This window comes from Aethalodelphis obliquidens, unplaced genomic scaffold (assembly GCF_003676395.1).
Source record: "Aethalodelphis obliquidens isolate GAN/ISIS:26980383/991018 unplaced genomic scaffold, ASM367639v1 scaffold94, whole genome shotgun sequence".
NCBI lineage: Eukaryota > Metazoa > Chordata > Mammalia > Artiodactyla > Delphinidae > Aethalodelphis > Aethalodelphis obliquidens.
In genome coordinates this window covers 2,507,891-2,525,379 of record NW_020838038.1, presented here as the reverse complement: position 1 = coordinate 2,525,379, position 17,489 = coordinate 2,507,891, and the positions used below count along the sequence as shown (strand labels likewise).

Below are 17,489 nucleotides of genomic sequence, written 5' to 3'. Positions count from 1 at the left end.
CATTCCCCTGTTGTTGTTCCTTGCGAAAGTCTTCCATTAGGATACAGACTCCACCTTCACCATCAATAACACAATTCATGCTACTGGCTAGAAGGCACAGTGTTACAGGGAGTAAAATAGGAACAGAGGGCAATTTCCTTTTTTCCTTCTTTTTATCATGTTGTCTATCTGCACTGCACTTGCTTCTACTGAACCTAGTTTAATTCCCACTAAGCATTTTTTCTTAAAACTATAGCAAAACAAGACTCAAATCGTGTGAATGCTTACTATATGTTTATGAACTACCACATTTTTTTGGAATTCCTTCTCTGCCAAGAGCAGGATTGTATCATCAAAGAGTTCTCTTGTGAGATTTTCAGGTCCCTCTCATCTTTCTTTGTTCCCCTATCTTTCCCCCCACTTTTCTGTCCTGCACCAGGAATGGATACCATCCTGGCATTTTTATTTCTGTCTGAGGTCACAGGCCCTGCAACTGTGGTCTCCAAGCTACTGGCTCTTCACAGCTGGGAAGCTCTTTCCCCTCCCTCCCTCAGTCAATGACAACGAACAGGAGCTGGGATGAAGGTCACATTAACCCCTGGTCCTGTAGCTTGGGTTAATCGGCAACACATTTATGTCCGCCCTTCTTCAGTCCAACAGAAGACGTGGAAAACTTTTCTTTTAAACACAAATCATTTTCTGTGGCATTTGCTCTCATTTCCAGGGAGGTTCCCAATTCTTGCAAACATCCCTAGTGAGAGCGTTTCTTGGCCTACATTCCTTGCCTTAACCCAGCTCATTTTCCTTCCCCTCAGTCTTAAGTTCATTATTTCAAAGAACTTTCCAATGGCTGCTTATACATGAATGTGTAGAGAAAGTAGAAAAACATGACTTGGTGGCATGCCACATCCATGACAAAGGTCAGCTCTGGGTTCGAAAGGGGAGAGGGGAACAGGGCTAAGGAGAGAAGAAACCTCTACCCAAACTCTGGGTCACACCAGATGCCACACCTCAAAGCAGTGCTGGTTCCTAAGAGGCTCCCCCCAGATGGCTCTGCATTCAGCTTGGGTAGGCAGCTCACTCACCATGGACCTCATGCCTGGCCTCCTGGACAGGAGGCAGACCCACCGGCTCTTCCCTTCCCCCTCCTCATTCCACCAAATTATTTGTTAATTTTTCCTTTGAAATAATTTCAGACATACAGAAAAGTTACAAAAATAGTATAGAGAATTACCATACACCACTCACCCAGATTCTCCAAAAGCTAACCTGTTATCACCTATGCTTTAACATTCTCTCTAGAAATATACATCATTCTTTATTTTCTGAAATATTTGCGAGTAATCTTGGAGACATGATACCCCGTTACCTTGAAATAATTTCCTAAAAACAAGGATATTTTCCAACGTAACCCTAGTGCACTTATAAAAATTATGAAATACAATATCAGTTTAAAAATTATGACCATTAATACAATACTATTAGCTATGTACAGATATTCAAATTGAGCTAGTTGTCTCAGTAATGCTTTTTAGGACAAAAAGAAAAAAACATGTCTAGGCCAGGATGGAATCCGGTTCACATGCGGCATTTAGTTGTCATGTCTAATCTCCTTTCATCTGAAATAGCTCCTCAGTCATTTTCTTCATTAAAAGTACAGACCCATTATTTTGTAGAATGTCCCTCAGTTTGGGTTTGTGTGACGTGTCCTCATCATTAGACCACGTTGGTTGTTAATCCCTTTCCCTCTCAACTTTAGAGACTGGTTTTTGTTTATTTTCAATACTTTAATATTTTAGTTCAGAAGAGCACAAAGGATGAAACAATGAACATAGACATTGGCATATTTATTTCATATCTTTCTTCTCTTTTAGGTGAGAGAAAGAGCCCCTAACTGGTTACCTCCGATCAGTTTTCTACACGCAGAGAACGTGACTTTGTTGCAGGAGAAGGGGGCACGAAAGAATGGTCACGTCCCAGGTCTCATCCGAGCCCCTGGGACGGGCTGCCAAGTGAGGGTCCTTGGCTTCACAAAGGAAGGAATTCAAGAGGAAGCTGAAGTAGAGTGAAAGCAAATTTATCCAGGGAGATATGTGCTCCATAGACAGAGTGCGGTCCATCTCAGAAGGCAAGAGAGGCCTCTAGGGTGTGGGGACGTTAGATTTTATGGGCTGGGTAATAGGCTAACGAGTGGGAAGAGTATTCCAGCTAATTTGGGGAAGGGGTGGGGATTTCCAGGAATTGGGCCACGGGCCATTTTTCTGGCCTTTTATGGTCCGCCTGGGAACTGTCGTGGCAACTGTGGGTGTGTCATAAACATGCTAACGTATTACAATGAGCGTGTGATGCGGCTCAAGGTCTACAGGAAGTCAAACCTTCGGCCATCTTGGGCCTAGCAGGTTCTAACCAGTTTTTGTTGTACGTATCTGCTTCGACTGTCACATCTCTCTCTCTCACTCTGACTCCCATCTCCCTCTTTCATTTATACAGATCCTTAGGATTACATCAGCCCACCTGGATCACCCAGGCTAATATCCCCATCTCAAGATCCTTAATTTAATCACACCTGCAGCATCCCCTATACCATGTAAGGTAACACATTCAAAGGTTCCAGGATTAGGTCGTGGACATCTTCGTGGGGCCATTATTCTGCTTACCACAGAATAATGCGATAAGCTATATGTTCTCTAAAGAAATTTTGTGGACTGATGTACATATACTCTAAAGAAAAGTTAAAAGTTGAGGGAAGCAAAATTAAGTTTTTCGATACCATAACATCCTCCATTTTTTAACACTCCAGATCATGCTTTTAAATGCCAAGTAGCAGGGATACTGTGAAGGAAGATGGAGAAAACAGAGTGCTTGTTGAGGGCCCAACTTTGATGCAGTCAGTCAGAAGACAAAGGGGACAGGAGGACCAGAAGGCGCAAGTTTCTCGGCAAACATTGATATTTTCCTAGAAATACAGATTTATGTCCTTCTCAATGAATGGTAACACATGGTGCTATCTGTATATCAGTTTGCAGCAAGGGAAATCAGACTGCTTTGCAAGAGATGGTAAAAGTCACTGCAAAAAAACACAAAACACAAAACACAACTACTTATTCTTACTTTAGCCAAGAACCAACATGAAAAATGTGAGAGAAATCTGGTACTGTCAGGGACTCAACAGACTGGATTCTTTGTGAGTGATGCACCATCTAGCTCAATTTCTGATATCAAGTGCCTTCCAAATCATCACTGCATGAAACATCTGTTTTCCGCAAGATTAGCACAGCCCCACAGAAATGTGCCTTGCCCAAAGGAAATAAAGAGATGGTAAAAATCGATTCCAATATTATTTATGGGATGGAATTCAGATAAAACCTGTCTGACTCATGAGAAATGTTGCCAGTCTCCCTTAACTGGATGCCCCTTGGGACATATGCTTTTTTCTGGTGTCAGAAATGGGATGGTAGCAGTGTATGCCTCTATTTCTATCCCTTTAGTTTGGTGATGATACAAGAAAGTCAACATTAAATTAGTTAGATCGCAAAGCTTATGCCAAAAGCCAAACAAAACCCAGACATCCACGTCAAATCCCTTTACCATGAGTAGCAAAACAATCAAAATATTATAAACAAAACATGATCAGGACCCAGCCAATGGGCTACACATTTCAAGGAATATTTGATGCAACAAAGCACTCAAATAAAATGAATTTAGACAGTCCTTGAATTTTATACTGGAATTTGACCTGGAAAGGCGGATAAAAAAAAAAAGAGCCAAAAGGCGAGCTTCACTTGAATGGTTTGATAATAAAACTTGTACAGTATAATTTTACTAGCCAGTATGTTGGATTACAGGCAGCCAGTACTATTGAGTCTGTAAATAGTAAGTGCTTTATAATACCTGAATTAATTGTTTGTCTGGCACTGGACAGGGAAGCCTCAAACGTTAGACTTGTCACCTAACACAATGAAGGCGTGTATGACTGTATACGGGGGGTGAGGGCACGGTGGGGGGGAGAACACACTGTAAGTGGAAGTGACATATTGGAAAAGAAAGGTTCTTCTGCATAACTGGGTTTATAACAGACTCGTTTAAAGTGGGTTTAGAGCGACTCAGTGATATACATGCATTTCTAAGCTACTTGTTTTTGTATGCATTCCAAAACATTTTTGAAAACAAATCTCAGGTTTAAAATTCATAATGACAAGATAATCTAGAAGTACAGCTTTGTAAACTGACAGATACACATTCTCTTATGAGGCAATACATAGGGTGGCAGCGGAGTGCAGAGTCAAAATTAACATGAACCACACACGCAAGTGTTGGTGGGGTCATGGAGAAACTGCAGACCACTGTGCAGTAGCCACGCGCAGGGAACAAGGGGAGCACCCGCTGACAGGGAAGAGCTAAATGCATCGTCGTCAACCCATGGTGTAGAACGTCGCCGTTCAGCCAAGCCATACGAGCAGACTCGGAGGAATTTCCATGAGGCATTGTCTGGTCACAAAAGCAAGATGCAAAAAATCTATTTCTGGTATGATTCCATTTTAGTAAAACAAGGACAAAATAACCCTGTATGTGTGTATATTTACATGCACATAAATGAAAGTGGAGAAGAGTAAGTGTCGAGAAAAACACTGTAAGATCTAATTCAAGGATATATCTGGCATCTACTGCAGATCTGGGATATACAGGGAGGATACTGCTATGGGTGGATGAGGGACGGAAAGGGTTTAGAGGAAAGCAAACTCGAAAGTAAAAGAAAAACCCACAGCACTAAAACTTCAAGCACACGTGCTATCACATTTATTGCTATAAAAATTATGTATGAAGGTAGGCATATACATTCATGTAAAAAATCTTCCTGTACTTAAAAATGCCCAGAATGAAAGAAACCAAAGAAGAAAACAATGGGTCTGAGGTTGATGCCTAATGACCTCAGGGGTGGCCATTTTTAAAAATAAAACTGGCCTTAAACACTTGGGAGTTTTCTAACTGTTCTTTGGATTTAAACGACGACTTAAAAGTAAATCCTCCATAACCAAAGCTGTACCTCAATCGAGAATGCACTTGTTCATAACTAACACAGACTGGATTGCCCTCCAGGAACTCTATGAGTCAAAGGTGGCCCAGAAGTCAGGAGACCTGGGTAAACGTCCTGCCGCGTCCAGTGAGTCCTCACGTGGCCTTGAGCAAGGAGCGCATGTGTTGGGTCTCAGCGTTCACAATGATAAAATGAGGGGCGGCCCCAACGGTTCAGCCCTAACATTCTCTGAATTCCTCCTGATTTTCTTAACTTGAAAAGCTCAAGCAGTATTTGCTAATTTAAACATAATTAAACGTAAACAAGGTTCATAGAACTTTGTGTTGAGGTTCAGAAACAAGTCCATTCCAGAGAAAGCAGCCCCTTGTGGGTTTTTTTCCCCCTGAAATGATCACTAAACTGCAGAGCCCATCATACCTTTAGGAATAGGCTGGGAATGCTTTGCTCCTTGGCCCAATCTGAAGTCCAAATATAAAGTTGGTGTGTGAGTGTAACTCTTGGACTGCAAAGAAAAAGGAAATCATCACCATCTTTCCAAGAATAAGGTTCATCTTTACCTCAGCTGGACCCTCTGTCATGGGCCTGGAGTCTGGATCCATTAACATATACAATTCCTCCTTGGGAGATGCTGTTAGAGCAGGGAGGATGGGCTGCCAATATAGCCCCCTTCTTAGGGTCGCAGTCTAAAAGTTAGCCCTCCTAGCTTGACAAGCTGATTTCCAGATGACAGCTGTCTCCCTACAGCCATTTCTCCAATATGATCCAATGTCAATAGTTTACTGCCTAATAGCTGCTCCAACTTTCTCACTTCTACCCTTCTACTGAATGTGGTAGGTTAATGCACATCAGATGCATCTTTCTTCCCCAGGTCTCAATAAAGCCATGTCTATTTTGAAATTCAAAGAGGGCAGCCTGTAAATATTTTGATTTGTTCTAACTTGGCCCTCTTGCATAAAAAGGTGGTCCAACGCTGCTGGCCTGAAAAAGCCACAGCTCAAAATGTAAGAAAGACCCACTTTTGCAGGATTTTCCATTGTAAACAGTGGCTTTGATTCGATCAACAGTTCGGCAGAGTTTGTAATTCAATATAACACCATTCTGAATCACTGGCACAGACCAAAATCTGAGGGATTATCACTGTTGCCATAAACTTTATGATGTTTCATTGTTTACCACAAAGTCCCAGTGGTTCTGTTCTACTTATTTTTTTTAACTTAAAAAACACACAGAGATGAAAAAGTACATAACGCCAGATTCGGCAAGGATGTGGAGTAACTGGAACTTTCATACGCTGCTGGTGGGACTATCACTTGATATAAACACTTGAGAAAACTGTGTGGCAGTACATAGTACAGATGAATATATGCATAATCTATGACCCAGCATTCCAACTCAATAGGCGTGTCCCCAACAGACATGTCCACCTGAAGACATGTACTCAAATCTTGATGGTGACACTGTCAGCAATAGCCCCAAGCTGGAAATATTCCCAATGTCTTTAATGATAGAATGGATAAATGAACTGTGATATATACAAGGGACTACAATAGAGCAAAGAGAATGAACGAACCCAGCTATATGCAACAACTCAGATGAATCTCACAAGCACAATGTTGAACAAACGAAGGCAGACACAGATTGCATAACATATGATTCCACTTCTATAAAGTTCAAAACAAGGCAAAACTAATCTATCGTATCAGAAGTCAGAAAAGTGGTTACCTTGGGAAGGTTAGTAACTGAATGGGGTTTAAAAGGGGGCTTCTGGAGCCTGGCAATGTTCTGTTTCTCGATTTCACGGATGAGTTCACTTGGTGAAAATTCTCTGAGCTGTACACATGATTTGTGCACTTTTCTGTGTATGTTATATTGTAACAAAAAGCTTAACACTCGTTAAAAACATGCATGTGTAAACAGACCACAAAAGAAAATCCAGAGCCCAGAATTATTTACTATCCTTGATAAACGCATCATTTGGCAGAGAATAACTATGTAAACTCCATGAGGACAGGGACATATCTGCCCTTTTCACCCGGGGCCAAGGCACAGGGCCTGTCACATAGTAGGTGTTGAATAAATATTTACCAAATGATGTTTCATGATGGAAAATCTCATGTATAATAACAAATTTATTTTTAAAAAATAACCAATTTATTTACAGTATACATAGCATATTCATCAATTGCTTTACCAACACGTAGCAAAATGCCTCTCTTCAGGACAAGTGATTAGGTATGGCCCAAGTGTATGTCTGTACTTTAAGTTTTAGAATAGAGAATTGTAAATAATGCTATCGGAAGATTGTTCCCTTTCCTGTAAAAGTCTCATGTATAGAAGCTTTGGGCTTTAAGTGGTCTGGTACGTGGTTTTATGTGGCTTAGGAGGACAAGCTGCATCTATACAGCTCCAAAAGCTGGAAAGGCAAATTCCCCTGCGCATACATAAATGAAAGCAGAAAGACCTGTGACATCGAGGGCAACCTGAGGCCAAAGATTCCCAATCAACCTGAAGAGCCTGGATCACACATGAAACGAGGGCAGCACCCGCGGGATGCAGGGTCTGATCCTCTAGCATCATGAAGTGTGTAAGGCACCATCTGGAAAGGATCTGGTTTTGCCTGATGAAGACTTCTAAAATTACTTCTAAAAAGATCAAGGGGAAACTTCACTTAGTATCGGATGACTCCTCTTCCTGGGCAATATTTTGCTCTCTTCCAGAAAAAGAAGGTTCAAGCATCTTTCCCAACCTCTGCCTCCAGGGCCGCTGCAGTATCCCTGCCTACAGCAAGGACATGAATCAAAAAGAGGCTCTCGGTTTAACTTTTACTAGAATTCTCCCAGAACGTAGTCATAAAAATCATTCCAACCTGGAAACCAGGAGCCTCTGATGCTGGTATTGCTTTTCCTGCTGACTAGCAAAGCCTTTATCTTCTTCTGGGCTTAGTTCACTCAATCTGAAAATCTGGTGTTGGGACTTCACTGATGTTGAAGTGTATTTCTGCTTCTGAAATCTGAAGTCAGAAAATTTTAATGTCTTCCTCCACTTTTTAATATTGTAAATTCCCTTCTGATTTCTCAGACTAGAGCTGTAGAGAAGTGAGAACGTGGCTGGGGCGAGGGAGAGCCATGAGGGCTGTGGGGAGTGAATAGGGGGCTGCTGGCTAACTGCACTACTCTTGCCCTCAAGCTCGGCCATCAGTTTTGCCCTCCTGGTGAGCTCTTTTCTTCCTGCCTCTAGCTTCTCAACCTAATCCATATTGTCCCCAAAACAGTAACCTCTCTCTCTAATGCTGCAAGGACACAGATATGCGTATGCACACACAGACACAGAATTCTGTACTTACGTATTCGTTTACAAAATTGTAAACAAACCAACGAGAGACATTATAAAGCCACAAATATATCCTACTGCCTTACAGTGTGAAAAGGGCTACAGGGAAATATGAAATTCATTTTGAAGGTGTTTTTCACAACATCTATAGCCAAAAACAGAATTCGGATTCTACTCTCCTTTTTGTACTGAAAATCAGATCATTGACAGTTTCAATATAACACGTCTTGAATAAGCAACTACCCAAAACCTATATGTACATTATTCTATTTCAGTTAATCCATCCTGAGATAAAATTCAATTTGAAAGCTGTTCCCATGAGTGTGTGTATACATATATGTATGGATATATATACACACACACACAGTTTTTGAAAAGCAAATAGGTATTGCTTTTTAAAATTTTGATCTTCCTTGGTAACTGCTGGAATAGCAAATGTAAATTCTGTTCATTTAACTCAAAGATGATAATGCCAGGCTCAAATGCACTTTGAGCAAATCTGGACTTAATTTTTCCATCACACACACTGCTGCTTTGCAACTATAAAGAAATGTCGCCATTAGGCACACTCTTTCCTGAGTTCTGTTTTGTTTCTTTTCATGTATAGTATTAAACTATTAATAGGCCCTCAAAATAGAATGAAACTTTAATTAAGCAAATCATTCCTTTTTGTCCTCAATCTATTTCCACAAGATTAAAATAACTTGGTCCAAGGCAACCCAGAATAAAACATTTCTCTATAAATCTGTTTCAGCATGTACCGAACTAATGCACCTGAATTCCATCAGTGAAATTACTTTCTTTTCCCTTTTTCTTTTGGTCCTGATTAACATGCCTGCACAGGTACTAAAATCCCAAGCTATTCCTCTCTTGTCTCTCTTTTCTTCTCATTTCTTAATTCTCTCTTTAAAGCATTTGGGAAACTTATCTTTAAAGGTTCTAGTCTGGGGCTTCCCTGGTGGCGCAGTGGTTGAGAGTCCGCCTGCCGATGCAGGGGACACGGGTTCGTACCCCCGTCTGGGAAGATCCCACATGCCGCGGAGCGGCTGGGCCCGTGAGCCACGGCCGCTGAGCCTGCGCGTCCGGAGCCTGTGCTCCGCAACGGGAGAGGCCACAACAATGAGAGGCCCGCGTACCGCAAAAAAAAAAAAAAAAAAAAAAAAGTTTTAGTCTGTATTTTAAAAGCCCAACGGCTTAAAATCTTACAGTTCAAATACCATGTAAGCAAGCCCTCTAGAAGTGAAGTAACAGAACTCTTTATGAGATGTGAAGGGTAAGTTTTGGCTAACCTCTAACAACAGGGGTGCTACGAAACCCAGACAAGCCCTGTCTCTCTTCATAAATATGTCAGAATTAAACCCTAAACGAGTCTAAGACACCACTCCAATAATGACCACAAAACAAGCAAGACAAAAAAACAAGGTCTACAAAACCACTTCCTTCTGAACCCGAACTACCTTCATCTTCTATCCTTCAAAGACGTCCCGCTTGCCCGGGCTTTTGGTATGATACCCGTGTTAACCTGGTTTCCTTCCTCTGCTTTTATTCTTAAATGTGATCTTAATTAGAAGATGAAATCACTTCCACATGGAAGCTATGTGGCTTAGTACGTCTTCCCAAGAAAAAGAGTGCTATGTTGCTTGCTACGTATAAGCATGGTAAAGAAAATAAAGTCTCTTTCATCTTGCCGCTGCTCCTTTCACAGATAACTGCCACCCGTTTATCCCTGAATGCTGCCCATTTTGCCATCATGCTGGCTTTCCCTAAAAGCACGGGGCAGCAAGTTGTTACATGTCAGAGCTGTAATAAATACTTTCACATCTTTTTGAGAAGTATTTCGAAAACCCTTGATGATTCAGTGATTTATTCAGGAAATGCACTTGAACTCTCAATCTTACTAGACGTTGCTTAAGCAAATTACTCTAAGGTAACAAGTGCAAATCCTCAGTATTGTATAAAAGAAAGAAACAGTGCATATACCTATTCCTGGATCCTTACTCTCATGTTGGATGATGCCCCTAACGTTGGGCATTTCGTTTTACAGTTGTTTTTTGGCATCACTGTTAACTTTTTTTTTTTTTTTTTTGCGCGGTACGTGGGCCTCTCACTGTTGTGGCCTCTCCCGTTGCTGAACACAGGCTCTGGACGCACAGGCTCTGGACGCACAGGCTCAGCGGCCATGGCTCACAGGCCCAGGTGCTCCGCGGCATGTGGGATCCTCCCGGACCGGGGCACGAACCCATGTCCCCTGCATCGGCAGGCGGACTCTCAACCACTGTGCCACCAGGGAAGCCCCCACTGTTAACTTTTGATGAATATCTTTGCACATAAAATTTTGACCACATTTCTATTTTTTTCCTTCACACTGAAATTGTACATCTAAAAGTCCAGACATTTTAATAGGGCTCTTGAGATATCTACAGGTTTATGGCCAAATGCAATGTGGCTAAAAGTGAGCTAGCTGGTCAACACGATGACACGACTGAACAGCAATTTTCCTGAACAAGTCTACTGCTAGTCATTGGCTTTTCTGGTCTCTGTAATTTTGCTATACCACAGGGCCGTTTTCCAACTCATTAGGTTCTCCAAATAGTGACTTTTTTTCACTCATCTAATCTCCTATTGTTAGAAAGTTAACTCATTCCAACAAATTCCCTGTTGTTACACATTAAATTTTTTTTCCCCAATACATCCTTGTCCAAAAATAGAATAGAGGGATTAATTGCTGGGGGAAAAAAAAGGAAAAGAAAAAAACCTACCTGGAAATGCCTGAAAAAAGACAAAAAGAAAAAAAATCAGGAAAAAATTTAACCTAAAAAAAGTTTAAAGGCACAACCTCCACAGTACAGATACCAATATTTGAACAACCAGCGTCTAGCAGCATGTTTCTGAACAAAAAGATCACTTTTATCAATTGTTACACTAACTGAAATGCTTTCATCCAAATTGTTTTTGGTCATATCAGTTGGTAATTACCTGTAAAAAGTGCCCATCTCATCAAATAAGTGACCATCTTATCTTTTTTTAATCTTAGCTTATTTAAGAAGCAGAAATCGATATCTCGTTACTCTTTTAATTTGACTATTAGTTTGGGTCATATTATTATTTTAACAAGTGCTACTAAATATTATTAACACAAGAATAACAATAAATATATTGAGGGCTTAGTATATACCAGGCACGATTCTTTTTTAATTAATTTATTTATTTTATTTTTGGCTGTGTTGGGTCTTTGTCGCTGCGCGTGGGATCTTCTCTAGTTGCGGCGAGTGGGGGCTACTCCTGTGGTACGCGGGCTTCTCATTGCGGTGGCTTCTCTTGTTGCAGAGCACGGGCTCTAGGCACGTGGGTTTCAGTAGTTGCAGCACATGGGCTCAGTAGTTGCGGCTCGCGGCTCTAGAGTGCAGGCTCAGTAGTTGTGGCGCACGGGCTTAGCTGCTCCACAGCGTGTGGTGTCTTCCCGGACCAGGGCTCCGTGTCCCCTGCACTGGCAAGTGGATTCTTAACCACTGCGTCACCAGGGAAGCCCCAGGCACTATTCTGTATGCTTCATGTGTATTTCCCGTTTTATAAAATATATAAACCTATTTTATATATATTTTTTATATAAACCTATTTTATAAACCTCATTAACCTATTTATGTTTTCATTCATTACTTAGCTCCCTCATTTAAGAAATACTGACTGAAAGTCTGGAGTGTGCTAGTCATTGGATATGTATATCGGTGAATAACAGATCTGCTCAGCCTTTGTGGTTTACATCCTAGTAAGGAAGACAATTTAACAAATTAAATATAAAATTACACATGCCGTAAGTGAAATAAACAGGGCAGAGGGGAGAAAATAAAATGGGGGAGGAATGGAAGGCATCGAACGAGAAGAGTTGGGGGTAAGAGGTTTCTGGGCAGAGAATGGAGCACAGCATGTGCAAAGGCCCTGAGGCAGTGAAGAGCCTGGAGGATCTGGACACTGACAGGAGAACCACGTGCCGACAGCAGGAGGAGGCTGCAGAGAATGGCATGAGATGAGTTTAGAGAGTTAGAAAAGACCCAGGCAGGATTTCTTTAAAGTACAATGGGAACACATTGATCCAATTTTTATCGTGAAGAGATGTCTTGAGCTGCTATGTGGAGAGCTGGAAGGGAGTAAATAAGAGAGGGGAGACCCCTGAAGAAGCTGCTGCAGCGGGCCTGGCCAAGGCTGGGCAGGGGATGGGAGAGAAGTAGATTTAAAAGATATTTCGGACTAGATGTAGGTAGGGGAGGAGATGGAATAAGGATGACCGCCATGTTTCCACTCTGAGCAGTGAGTGGTGGTACCATTCACTCATTCAGACGGAGAAGCCTGGAAGGGAAACGAGTTTGTGTGTGTTTGCTGTCAAGGCAGGTGTGGGTAGGGAAGCAAGACTTCAACTTTTGCCATTTTAAATTCGACGTGCCTGGGAACCATGCAAATGGAGATGGCAAGTAGGTAGCTGAATATATGAGTCCACACAGAGCTCAGAGGTGAGGCTTCTGCTATAGATATGAATGTGGGAGTCGTTCGAAAGTGGGAGACATTTGAAACTGACCAAGAGAATAAAAAGCCTTATCACACACACAAAATTCTGTAATTCTGTACGGTGACGGATGTTAACTAGGCTTACTGTGTATTGTAGTGATTATTTCACAATACACAAATATCAAACCGCTGTGCTGTACACCTGAAACTAACATGATGTTACATATAAATCACAATCCGATAAAAATATACAATAAATGTGGGAGTTGTAAGACTATAAATGGTATCTAAGTCCATGGGATGGGCGAGATCATCCAGGGAGACGACACTCAATGAGAGAAGAGGACTCAGGACTGAGATCCAGGGAAGCTGGGTGTTTAGGGGTCTAGTAGAGGAAATGGTACCTACCTGAGAAGTGACACTGAGAAGGAGCAAAGAGCATCCAGAGACACAAGAACGTATTATCTCAGAGGCCAAAGGAAGGAAAGACAGCGTGGAGGAGGAAGCGTGCAACCCGTGCAAAGGAAGGAAAACAAAGACCTCTGGGTTTGGCCGCATGGAGTAGTGACTCAGTGCGCTGATGGGGGTGGCCGCCAGGCAGAGGGCCTCGACGAGGTGGGGAAGTGGAGAGAACACGTGCCGACAAATCTGTGCAGTGTGACTCAGAGAGGGGGCAGAGAACTGCAGGGTGTGGGGTTAAGGGAGTTTGGCGCTTCTCTTCTCAATTTATATGAGAGGGTTTCTTAAAAATAAATTTGAGCTATTTGTCCTTAATACTATTTGTTGGAAAAACCTTGCTTTGGCCTTTCATTTCATTTATGGCATTTCTGACATGGATTAGATCTATCCAGCTTTTCCTTCCAATGCTTTCAAACTTCGAAAGTCTTTCCCAAGCAAAGATCATGTTAAATGTTTGCCTTTTTCTAGTTCAAATTTTTTAACATTTAATTCTTTGATCTACGTCAAATTTATTTTCCTACGAGGGATGGGATCATGAGCAAAACTGGTTTCTTTTTATGAATGTTTAACCAATTGTCCCAGTTGACTCATTCTTCTCTTTTCCCCAGTTGTTGACCATCTTCTGTATCGCTAAGTTCGCACCTATACTTGCGTCTATTTTGGGTAGGTTCTCCTTCTGCCAATCACAAAAAAAGAGGCTCAGTGGAAAAAACTTCACTGACGAGCTCAGGAGACTCAACTAAGAGAGGACGATCTAGTCCATAGGAGTTCTGGGCATCACCCAGGCCATGGCCCATGGGGCTTCCCAATCTCACCTTCCTGCTGCCACTTTCCTGCTCTCACAGACCCATTCTCTCCACCACTTACACCTCTGCACACACTCAAGAAACTCACTGGCAGATCCATGGTCCCAGTGTGGAGAACCATACCTTCCCCTTTCTTCGGGAGATCTTACTATTTGAGGAAATGAAAAGTAGATTTACCACGTTATTTAAAGCCAAGTTCCAACTCTTGTTGACAATAGGCTGATGCTCTTCAACCAAAGGGTAAATGTCTTCTGTCTCCAATCCAAAGCACTCTGATTTCTGAATTCTTGATTATTTTAAAGAATTCTGATAGGGATCGGGAGAGATTAGTCTCCATCCTCAGTGCCAAAGGCATTACGGGAAGGATTAAAACCCTGTAATCACATTTAGACATATACATGAGGTGCTACGCAAAAAGAAGACAAGAAACTCTTGTGCAAAATGCCACTGATTCTGTATAGGGTGAGAGCTAGAGAGGGCCAGACCACATTTTTTTTTTTGCATCTTTATTGGAGTATAATTGCCTTGCAATGGTGTGTTAGTTTCTGCTTTATAACAAAGTGAATCGGTTATACATATACATATGTTCCCATATCTCTTCCCTCTTGCGTCTCCCTCCCTCCCTCCCACCCTCCCTATCCCACCCCTCTAGGTCAGACCACATTTTTAACTTCTATCTGCCATAAAGGATTGCGGAAAATCTTGACCATCAAGCTGTCCAGCTGACCAGAAATTGTGGACATTTTAGCCAAATTATTCTACAGTCTAGTCTCAAGAGTATCCTTTTTCAAGAAGCATTTTAATCAATAGTAACACTTGAGTCCCTCTCTTCTCACCTTGTATTTGGGGTACAGGTAGTGAGGAGAGAAGAGCTAAGGGGGAAGGGAATAAAGATGCTGACAGGACTCATGGGCCTGAAATTTAATCAGAGACATGTTAATTGTGAAAGTAGAGACTTTGATTTCTTCACCCTTTGAGTCAGCATCCTTGCCTGAAATTGGGTTACAGATGTTCAATTTTTTTTTGGAAAATTAAAACCAGAGAAAGAACAAATGCCCACCCCTTATATGAATAATTCATCCATAATCCTACAAAGGCAACAGTACAATAAAATCACAAATGACCCCCAAATATGCCAACTGGGAGCCTTCCGGTCGTTTATCTCCCATCCATGGGTAATGTTTTTCAAGGCTGAGTCCGTAAATCTAGTAACAGATGCTAGAATATTCCTTACAGGGCTTTATAACACTTTTAATCTCTAATAGTTACCCTTGGTATTTACTAAGGGTCTTCAAGAGTTCTTGTAAGAAAGTGCATCGACATGGGAGACTATTTGGCAAAGACATGATTTCACAGGGCTCTGGGGACAGACGATTGTGTAGACATGAACCTTCAATTTCATGTCTAAGGGGGAATCTATTATGGCACAAGGCTTCTCCTATGTGATTGTCTGCAGGATGTTCTGACACAGTCGAGGCATCTGAAGACAAGTAAGTGGCTGAAGGTACCCTTTTGGTGTAGAAAGAGATGGAGGTTCATTCTGAAGCTTCCTTCCATGAAAATGAGCTAAGGCATTCCCAAACTGGAGAGAGACATACTCGGCAAGTTTATGTACAAGGGCTGAATGGGGTGATAAGGCAGGGCTACTGTGCACATCAAATGGGACAAAACTCAGGAGACCTGAGTTTCGGTCTGGGTTCTTTCCACAACGAGATGTGTGACCTTTGGCCCAGCTGAGTTGCCGCGTTCTCATCTACAATGTGGCGGAGGTGGAGAGCTGCTCTCTCACGTCTACTGCTGCCTGACGCTCTGATTCAAATCATGCCAGAAGAAAAAGGGAGAGTAGGTCTTGCCTGGCTGGAAAAGCATCTCATACTATCAGGAATTCTAGACTCTTGCTCCCCTAAGAACTTCACTCACGTCTTAATAGCTCATAACAGCAATGAAAGAGGTGAATGAATGGAAAGCTTCCTGTCCAGCTGTTATATAAATGGGCCTGACGTGGCCCCTGTGTATGAAGTAAAAAGGGCACCCATCTTCTTTACTTCTTCACAGCAAGCTAGGACCTTTAGCTCAAAGCCCGCTGGAGCCCAACTCAAATTTTCACACATCCAATCACTTTAAATATATTCCAAAGAAACACATTTTTAGCCACTTAGAGCCTACCTACTTTACATATCCTGTGGAACTGCCCCCAACATCTGCCGCAAATAAGGACGAACTCTCCAGCTACAAAAGACCCCGCACTGCAGTTGCCTTTTGGAGCTCTCTGACCCAGAGACTCTCCACCCTGTTGCTGAGTGACATCACCTAAACACGTAAGCCCCCTCTCCAATTCCTCTGACTCCCCAGGGAGCTCCCTCATCCTAGCCCCCTTCTGGGTGGTGGCCTTGCGCCACTGTCTCTGGAAGGTCTCTGACCGTGATGGACTCCCTTCTCATGCCACCCCGTCCAAGTACCACCTAAACAGAGCCTGTGTGTTACTGCCTCTCAGGAACCTGTCTCTTCCTTATCAACCCCCAGGACCCCAGACTTACTACACCAAGCCATCTGACTGAAGTAAGTGTACAAACAGGCTCCAAAAGTATCAAATATGGGTCTCCCTTCTACCCAGAAATAAGAAGAGTGTGAGTTCCCTGCTACTCAGCAACAATTCTGAGAAACTGAAGAGTTGACAAGTCTGCTGAAGGGCTGGAGACCTAGGGAAGGGTTGGTACTTATCTCCCATCCAGGGCAGGGGATTGTTCATGAATTCCTGGGTGAGGAGGAAGGGGTCAGCTCCTTAGCAAAATGACTGATGGGTCAAGAATTCCCTTGTCAACGTCCATCTCTCCTCTTAGGCCCTCTCTGTCTTTAAAGTTTCCATGGGAAAGAAACCGGCTCTCAGCAGAAAATCTCATTTCTATTGGGTTGTGCTGAACTGGTAAGGACGTGTGTAGGCTTGTGGTTAAGAGCACAGAGTCAGGGGCCAGACATCCAGTTAGAAGGCCAGCTCTGTCACTCACTAGATGCATAACCCTGGGCAAGTGGCTCATCTCGCGACGCCTCAGTTCTCTCCCTCATCAGGCTGTCGTGAGAATCCGACTGGACACAGTCAGCTTCCCTGGCTTCTGAGGCCTCGGCCACTTACGGAGACCCCTAGGTGCCATGGCTGCTGCCGCCTCGGCCCCTCCCGGCTGACTGTCAAGTTCTGAATGGCTTCCATCACCCCCCCAGAGTGGCGGGAGCTCCAGGAGCTCCAGAGCCTGGCCTGACAGACCTCCACGCCCAGACAGGAGTGAAGACCCGAGCCACCAGATGTGGTGTGTGGCCTCCACAGAGGCTGCCGCAGGGGGCTGCTGACACTATCAAGAAGGGCAGGGAATTAGCGTCCACAGGCT

At 42.8% G+C, this 17,489-nt stretch overlaps 1 protein-coding gene across 1 annotated transcript in view; it reads right to left on the bottom strand.

Moving 5' to 3' along the window:
* The window catches only part of PIR (pirin), a 108,960-nt gene that overhangs the window by 31,349 nt on the left and 60,122 nt on the right, over positions 1-17,489 (bottom strand). Inside the window, 1 exon segment of the mRNA XM_027095767.1 lies at positions 5,432-5,516. Coding sequence (XP_026951568.1) covers positions 5,432-5,516 — 85 coding nt within the window.